The sequence below is a fragment of the Corylus avellana genome, chromosome ca10 (genome assembly GCF_901000735.1).
Source record: "Corylus avellana chromosome ca10, CavTom2PMs-1.0".
Classification (NCBI taxonomy): domain Eukaryota; kingdom Viridiplantae; phylum Streptophyta; class Magnoliopsida; order Fagales; family Betulaceae; genus Corylus; species Corylus avellana.
The window spans coordinates 5,707,179-5,716,843 of NC_081550.1; the positions used below are offsets into that span (position 1 = coordinate 5,707,179).

The 9,665-nt window shown below is 39.3% G+C and overlaps 1 protein-coding gene across 1 annotated transcript; it reads right to left on the reverse strand.

The window, feature by feature from the left end:
* Positions 1 to 5,930: 5,930 nt before the first annotated feature.
* On the reverse strand, positions 5,931 to 9,300 carry LOC132163612 (serine/threonine-protein kinase D6PK). Its single transcript, XM_059573964.1, has 2 exons — positions 8,476 to 9,300; positions 5,931 to 6,730 (listed from the first exon to the last, which is right to left on the reverse strand). The coding sequence occupies exons 1-2, from the start codon at positions 9,096 to 9,098 to the stop codon at positions 5,935 to 5,937; spliced, it is 1,419 nt and encodes a 472-aa protein (XP_059429947.1). The 5' UTR covers positions 9,099 to 9,300; the 3' UTR covers positions 5,931 to 5,934.
* Positions 9,301 to 9,665: the final 365 nt, after the last annotated feature.

Sequence of the window (9,665 nt, forward strand, 5' to 3'; positions counted from 1 at the left end):
ACAAAATGACGGTGAGACTTTCGATCGAGAGAAAAGCGTGTAGAAGAAAGGAAAAGAAAAGAAAAAGAATAAAAACACTACTGATATATATTGAAGAGAAAAGAAGGACATTACCAACTAGAAAGATACTTGAAAGAACTATTTTTCTGTGCTATGCTTCAGAGTGTGAGGAGAAGGAAGAAGTTCTGGGTTTTTTATAGGCAACTAGGAGGAGAGAAGATAGCAACGTGTAGTCTGGTAAGAGGACAAGTGGCTGCCTAGGTGTCAATTGCTAAAACAACCGCTTATGCATGCAACACAATTGTCCAAGAGAGAGAGGAGAGCACACGTTGATTTGCCCCTTTTCTAGGGGCTATGCTGGTTTTGAAAAAAATAAATTAAATTAAATTCCCACATTAAGTTGGGGAAAAAGAAAAAAATTATTTCCTCCTATATTCTAGGAGACTTACTAGATATCTAAAAAAATCTCACCTAAAATCCTAGTGGATATTTCTATATATATAAAAATACGCACTCCAATAAATAATCTCATGGATTTACATATAATTTATTTAATAGATAAATAATATTAATATTACTTATAAAAGCATTAATATATACAAAGATGTATTATAATTCTATTTTACATTTAGGGAAAAATTCACTTTACCCCCCCTGAAGTTTCAGGGGTTTTTCAATTTGAACCCCCAAGTTTAAAAATTGGCAATGTACCCCCCCAATGTTTCAAAAATTTTCAATTTAAACATTCCGTTACTAATTTCCGTTAAATTGGACGGAAATTTTTTTTAAAAAAACCTGAGGGTAATTATGTAATTTTAAAGATTTCCGTCCAATTTGACGGAAATTAGTAACGGAAGGTTTAAATTGAAAATTTTTTAAACATTATGGGGGTACATTGCCAATTTTTAAACTTTGAGGTTCAAATTGAAAAACCCCTGAAACTTCAAGGAGTGAAGTGGATTTTTCCCTTAAATTTATAAAATCTACAGGATGTCACAGGGTTGGAGTTTGTGTGAGTTATAACGATGTAAATTTGGCCAACATGCACAGCCAAACGTACGAAGAAATTTATAATCAGGGAGACGTTTGAACAATATTTCAAATGGAGATTTATTTTTGAGCAATGGAGTATGCATTCGATTTATTAAATAACATGCAGTGGAAAAAGCATCATCCTAAAAATATGATGGCATGTAAGCATTGGATAGAAGTGCAAGATCAGTTTCAACTATGTGACGATGCTTCCACTCAATAGCACCATTTTGTTGGTGCGTATGTAGGCAAGATATGCGATGAGAAATTCCATTTGACATAAGTAGTTTGTTTAAATGGCGATATTCACCTCCCCAATCAGATTGAACATATTTTATTTTGGATTCAAAGAAATATTCAACATAAAGTTTGAATTTAATAAAAACATTGGTGACATCACCTTTACAAGAAATGGGATACAACGAAGTGTATTTACTAAATGCATCGAGAAATGAAACATAATATTTAGAACCATTTTTTGAACAAATATGGGAAGGACCCCATACATCCATATAAATGAGTTCTAAATGATTTTTTGTTTGAAAGTAAGATGATGTAAAAGGGAGTTGCTTGCTTTTGGAATTGAGATAAACATGACATATCTCTGGAATTTTATTTGACATAAGTGGAAGACAAAATGAAGAAAGGACTTGAGAACAATCTTGAAAGTAGGATGACCTAAACGTGCGTGCCAGTGAGAGATGGAAGTACACTCACCAATGAGAGCTAACGATGGCACTTTATTTGCGGAAGGGAAAAATTGGTAGAGACCATGATTATTCAGGCCTTGAAGCAGCACCTTCCCTGAACAGCGATCATTCAATAGAAAATAATGGGGATGAAATTCAAAAAAAGTATTAGTATCCTTGGTAAATTTATGAATAAATATCAGGTTTTTGGTAATGTGGGGAACATGTAAAACATCTAACAAATCACAATTTAGAGATGGAGATAGAAGACAGATGTTTCCAATATGATGAATGGAAAGCCCTTTATCATTGCCTATGCGATCTGATCGGTTCCAGTGTACTCCTTAACTTTGAGATTGAGATTAGACAGATTTGAAGTTAAATGATGCGTAGCTCTAGAGTCAGGGTACCATATGGGATTAGGCTGCAGACTGCTTGGCATTGTGAGATATGCTTGATGGGAGGGCTTAGAATAACAAGTATAATTGTTATCAAATCTTGAATAGCAATCCAGTGCAATAGGACAAAATTCTTGCAAACCTGACAAATGGAACAGCTTGAGGATGAGCCATGTGAGAACCACGGCCATGATAGCCTGAAGTGCGTCCTCGTCCACAAGAGAAACGTGAGAAAGTGTTGGAAGACGAATGACGTCCAGTGGATTGGTTTGAGTGAGATCCACGTGGGTTATGACCTCCACGATATGAGGGACTACGTGAAGCAGTATGTGCACCAGCAACAGAGAGATCAATTGCTGTGAGGTTTTATTCTAGTCTTTGTTCATGAGCTAGCAAGTGACCATAGAGGTCATCTATGGATAGAGGTTCAGCCCGTGTATGAACGAAGGTAACAAGTGGATCATAGTCTGATCTAAGTCCTGCAAGGAGAAAGGATACCATCTCTGTATCAGCCAGTGGTTTAGATACGGCAGCTAGTGTGTCAGCCAGAAGTTGGAACTTCTGATAGTAATCAGCAATAGAATCATTTCCTTTCTTGAGAGTGGTCAATTTGTAGTGAATTTGAAAAGTTCGAGCCTTCGAGTGAGACTGAAATAAGGTCTCGAGTGTTTGCCAAACAGCACGAGATGTGCCACACCGTGTGACATAAGAGAGCATATGTTCTGATGATGAAGAAGTGAGGGCTCCAAGAATCAACCGGCCTTACATGTATCAGTTTAGATAGGCAGGATTTGAGATATGGTTTCAATACCATCTTTTGTCGAGGACAGTGTCTTTGGTGGAGCACAAATGGTGCCATCAACATAGCCGAATACGTTTCCTCCTTTAAGTTGAGGAACGATTTGTGTGAGCCAGTAGTTGTAGTTGTCACGGGATAATTTGAGAGGATTAAAGTGAGTGAAGGTAACAAGTGGTGGGGTTGAAGAAGCCATCATAAAAAAAATAAAAAATAAATACAAAAAATAAATACAAAAATAAAAAAATAAAAAATTGCAAAAAGAAGAAAGGATATGGACGTGAGTCAAAAAAGGTCTGATACCATATAAAGTCTTTGAATTTATGTTTGTTGCCTTACCTTCAACTTGTATATATATAAGTTGAACAGTTTACAAGATAAGATATCTAAATACAATTGAAATATTTGAATGTAAATTATCTACAATGTTATCTTGTATTTGAACTTGTCATTTGATAATGAGATATATATTGAATATCTTGAATCTTTGAATCTTGAATGGTCTTTTTGTCCAAGAATTGTATATCTCTAATAATCTCGATCCCAATAGTTGTGTGTATGCATTTTTGTGAAGTTGAATATGAAACCGTATGGTGCATATTGAGGACTCTCCTTTGGATTGGAACCCCTGAAGTTAGGCTGTCCGAATTTCATTGAACTGAGCAACCTAAGGAAGGGGACTATGGGGTCCACTTACCTTGGGCAGGTTTGCCTGACACCTTAGGCTAACTATGGCCTGCAACCTCTGCTCAAAAATTCAGGCAATTTAATTTCAGGAAATTCACATACCTCTCCTTCCCCTTTCTGTGAACTACTTCGATGTACTGTTATATTTTCTCTTTTCTTTTTTCTTTTAATAAGATTGTGACAAGTGTTTAAACTTATAAATATTTTGGAGATCTTTATGCATGTATGTTTGAACTAAATTCCAAGGATGAAGGAAAATCTTTCTAAAGGTTATGAATTGCAAAGGACTTCTTTTTCTCAAGGAAAATCTTTCTAAGGACCATGAATCTCTTAAAAAAAAAAGTGCGATATTTTAGTGCAAACAAAGGAAATATCAGCCACAAACCCGAAGTACCCAAATCCCACCGCAATACCAAACATGCTTTTAGACTAAGAAGAGAGCATATGAGCAAGGCAAATCCCTTGAGATTTGCTTGCAGGTAAACTCTAGTACCACCAGCTTTATGAAATGAAGTTGAGCTTATCTCTTTTCGGGCAATTGTATTTGTCACTTGAATATGAAAAATAAAAATAAAAAATTTAAAATGATCTTTTTCACATATCATAATGCAAGACCTGTTGGAACAATATATATATATATATATATATATGGTGTAAATTTAAACGCATACCACACTATATTTGTCAATGCATCCCATACAAAAAATTTCTATGTTCGATATGAAGGTCATTACGAATTTCTCTGATGCAGTAGCTCAAGGCAATGTTAAATTGTGTATATAACATAGCTCAAAGCTACTTCCCCCCCTATGGTATTAACTACTTACTGGTAAGGGCTTTGATTGCAGGCAAAACATGTTCACTTGGATGTGCAGAGGATAGCCGTCAGGGGGTCTTGGGCTATTCGGCTTGTTAGAGAGGAAGCCTGTGAGGAAATAGTACAGCGATTGAGGCTTTCTTTTATTAATGGTCCCACTCCAATTGGTGTAGTGGCCTGTAAGGGATTAATTGATCTTGGAATGTGGCATGGGCCTCAGGAAGTTGAGGGGGCATTGGGTGGGGACTTCACATCAAAAGACCCAGATACTAGGCAGGCTTTTTAGTCATGTAAACGTTTCTGATATAGATGAATGAGAATATTTTAGCCTTTTTCAAGCTTTTCAGAATTATTTTATTCCCATTATGCGGTTATCACTTTTAGGTAACCACATTCGTCCACATTCATATCGTGTGATTATTAACCTTCTTATATTACATAATAGGCTTTTGGGCCTATTTTAATCATTTTGGCCTATAATGGGTTCATCCGTTCATATAATGGGAAGGAAAACCTTCAAAATAATAATAATAATATTGATAGGAAGGAAAGGCATGTCAACAAGCAAAGATGAAGCGTTCCAACTTGTCTACATTATGACGAGTAGATATCGCATAACACAACACTTAAGCAAGGCAATGGGAGTTTTTAATGGACAAGTCAATCGGTTAAGAACTATGTCTCATGAACAAAAATCACTAGTTCGAATTTCCCATTTTCATTCTCTTGTGCAAACATATATATATATATATATATATATATATAAAAGGAGAATAATATAAATAAATATAAACTTAAATTTGGATGATATTATTAAGGAAGAGTACAAGCATCATGTGAGTCGTCACCGAAAAGAAAACAAGACTTGGTCTCACAAAACCCCTCTTGCCCCAGCCCCACATTCCTCCCTCGCAGAAAACACGTCACGTGGGGTGGGCATGCTCTTCACAAGCAAACACGCACCAGCCCATTCGCTCCGTCCCCGCGATGGGTGAACACCCAAATCACTCGGCGCCACCACCCTCCCCCGTCAATATCACTGTTTTTAATTTTCGGGATCCAATGTTCCCGACACAGCCATTGACCAATTAAGCTGCACTACCAATTTTCTTTTAATAAATAAAAAAAAACAAAGCAAAAAACAAAGGCCACTAAAAAACATACAACCAGGAACCCGGGCTGTCGCTGTTACGATCAAGTGAGATACCAAAAATATTCCGATCAATTTTTTCTGCTACGTACCCATCAATTTCTTGCCGTTGAGGGTAGGTTTTCAATCTCTCTCTATGCGATGGCAACTCCTTTCTTCTCTTTTACCCTCACAATAATTCGTCCCATTTTTCACTTCCAAGTAAAATTGCCAATGCACATGGTAAAAAGTGGGTCAAATTATGGCAAGTGGACCATATTATGCTTCTTACCATCTTTAGCACCATATTGCCCACTTGAAATTTCCTTTTTTTTATTGAAAATCCTTTTTTTTTTTTTTTTTTTTTTTTTTGAGAGGGAGGCTCGTTAATAATACTCCATAGGGGTCTCAGGACAACTTTCATCTGATACAACTTCTTTACTAAATGGTGGGGGGGTAAAAGGTGGAGGCGTACATCTTAACAATGCCCAGTTGACCCCTTGGAAAAACGGGTGGTGCTTGATGGCTGAGGCACCCATTGTGCACCCTAGTCGCCTGGCTGGGTCTTTCACTAATAGTTGTGATATGAGGTCCTTGGCCGTAGCTGGCACGGTTGGCTCTTTCGGGAACTCGAGGGCTCGTGCCACAATATTTGCTAGGGTTAGCTCGTTGTCCACTCCCCTAAAGGGTGTGACCCCATAAAATAGTTCAAACATAAATACTCCTAGTGTCCACCAATCCACCGCACTCCCGTGCCCCTCGCCGGACACGATCTCCGGCGCCAAATACTCGTGGGTCCCAACGAAGGACATGGACCGGACATCAATGGGCTCGGCCACAAACTCCGGCCCGCCTCGTTGGCCCAGCTTCTTCTTGCGCTTGCGTCTTGGGTGGAAGCATGATACGGCAGGGACTATACAATTGGGAATAATGCATGAAGATGAGGTGAAAGGAGGTGGATCCACCGAGCAGTCCCTTTGTGGGGCCGGGGTGGGTGGTTTTTGATCAGAAATTAACTGAGCCGTCGATGTAGAGCTGTCACATTTTAACGAGAGGTCAAAGTCAGTGAGCATGATGTGACCGTCCGATCGAACGAGCACATTCTCAGGCTTGAGATCACGGTATACAATCCCCATCATGTGAAGGTATTCAAGAGCCACCACCACCTCCGAAGCGTAGAACCTGGAGACACCAATAGATTAAGAGCATTATTAACCGACCAACTAATTATATAATTAAGTCAACATGATTGATTAAGACCAGCCAGAAATTGTAGCGGGGTCCAATTGCTTTAGACAGGGATATGATTACCCCCCATGTTTGATGAAATTGCAATAATGCCAATATGCATGATTTCGTTGAGATATCATTGTCCTTCCAAAATCATTGGTCTTTGCATGATATATGCAAATTAGGTTTGTGATTAATTGACGTGTAGATAATGGAATAAGTGGACAAGGGGAGGGAACCTTCAGACACCCAGTTATCCCATAATGTTTAGTTCAACTGTTACTGTCCCCCTACCCCCCCCCCAAAAAAAAAGAAAAATCTTTCTCCTTAAAATAATACGAAAATAATCTTTTGGCCTCGTTTGCTAACATTTTTTCGTTTTTACCATAATAATACAAACATTAACAAACAACTTTAAACACAAAACACTCACCCAATCTCAAAATTACTTTTACGTTTATGTCATAAAAAAAACGTTATCAAACACGTATGTTTTGTTCAAAATAAACCATATTATAGCAATTAAGGTTTAAAGAGAGAGAAAAAAACTATATGATACATCAAGTTCTAGCATGTGCCAGATAGGACTAACATGACAAGATTGATGAAACAGATTTGTTGCACTCTTTTGTTATGATGCTGTTGTCTACTATCCATATCTGTTCAAATTCACATCATTATCACTATCTCTTGCAACACACTGTTGCATACTTTCCAAATGCGTTCAAACGGTTGAAAATCACATAATCATCATCATCATCATCATCAAAATCCATACATACATACACCAAAAATCAGTCCATGATCGACATAGATTCTAAAGGATAAACAGGACAAGACAAAACAATAAAAAAAAACAGGACTAAAATAAATTATGAAGGTAATGGATTCTAGACGTCGCGAAAAGGCAAAGAGAGATATTTAAAAATATTTCGATGCCAATTATGCAAATCAACAAGGGAACAGAACGCAATAAAATAAATATAAAGAGGCCAATATGTGAGATAATATTGGGAAAAGAATCCCAGAAATCCCGTGAAAGGCAACAGATATACAGGAATTACGGATTTCCTGGACACCCCTCATTGCCATGAAAATTGTTTATATGCCCCCCAATGCTCCTTAAAGAGCAACAACTTGTATTATGAATGACTAATAGAAGGCTCAACCATATTAATAAATAATAATAATATGGCATTTACCATGTTAGCACCAACGTTGGTGTCCGAGTGGTTGACCTTCCATAATTAAATTAGTACGGACTAGGAAAGACAACAGAAGTGGCATTAATGCAATTAATACCGTAATACAAGCCCTGTTATTACCGGATTGCACTATTACCGATGAACTCTAGTACGCGTTGAATACGATTGGCTGGAAGGGTCAACCAACGGATTCGCGACTCTCGAGCTTACCTAGGCTTTCACGTAGCCGAGCGCTACACTCTAAGCATCGAAGAGCCAAGTGATCCCCTGTGGGACTCACACACGGTAATCCAGCTTCACCCGACCAACCGGTGGGCCCGATTATGAGACGCACCGGTTCTGCCAGGTGTTGTCCCCACAGGCGATCTATCATTTCGTCGTCGTCGCTGAGACGGGAAGGAGCGCGCGTACAGTGTACACACAAACAGCGCTCTCGAATTTTAAAAGAAAGGAAAAGCGAAAGATTATGATGTGCTTTAGCAACGTGCGCACCTGACGGCAGATTCGGGGAAGCGTTTGGAGGGCTGGCGTTGGCGGAGCACGTGGAGGTCACCGCCGGGGCAGAACTCGGTCAGGAGGCAGAGCCACCGGGGCGAGTCGATGCTGGCGTAAAGAGTGGGCAAGAACGGGTGGTCCAACATTTCGAGAATTTCTCTCTCGGTCTTTGCCCGGCCTTCCTTGCTCCGGCTAGCCAGCTCCTTCTTGTCCATCACCTTGGCGGCGAAGAGGCAGCCGTCGAAGGACTTCAGCTGGGCGAGGTAGACGGAGCCGATGTCGCCGGAGCCGAGGCGGACAGCGAACCGAAGGTCCGGGAGGCCGAGCTGGCGGGCCGGAGACTCGGACCGGATCCGGTGGATGGCGGACCAGCATGGGTCGGAGGAGGGCGCGTGGGGCTTGGTGGAGGCGAGCGGGCCGGAGGAGGCCGCGAGGGTGGCCTCGGAGCCGGAGCTGGTACTGCGGTTGATGTCAGCTGTGGTGGCTGTGGTGGTGGTGGTAGCGGTGGAGGTGAAACTCAGGCTCTGGAGGTCGTCGGCTAAGTCGTCTAGCCACGGCTCCATTTTGCACGGAGATAGAGAGGGAGTGAGAGAAGAGTGTGCGTGTGTCTGTGTGTCCATTGGCAGAAAAGAAAGGAAGTAAAAGGGGGAGGTTTTGAAGGGTAGGAGTGGGACAGTTGTTTATATGGGTGTTGGGCCGAAAAGGTTGTTTTGGGCCATGTGGAAGTTCACCTTTGCCGGGAATTTGGGCAAAGGGTGGCCTGGTTTATGTAAACATTGCCCAATCATACTCGTTTAGTCGTTTTTATATGGGAGAATAAATATCCATTCACGCACATGTATGCTAAACACAAACAACCAATTTTTTTTTGAGTATATCCATGCATACAAGCCTATTGGATAATATTAAAGCTATAAATGCTTAAAAACACCATTGATGTAAACACATTTATTTTCTATTCTTTCTGGTTAATATATGTTAGAATATTAATTAAATAATTAAATTCATAATTTTTTATTTTTTTCTCTATAACTTATCTTTAATTTCAATTAAATATTCTATTTATTAGGTCTTACTTGTTAAGGAAATATAGCATTAAATTAAATGATTAAATTTATCATTTTCTATCAACTTAGCTTTTGTTATAACTTGTAATTTAACAATAGATAATATTTTAATACGAGAGT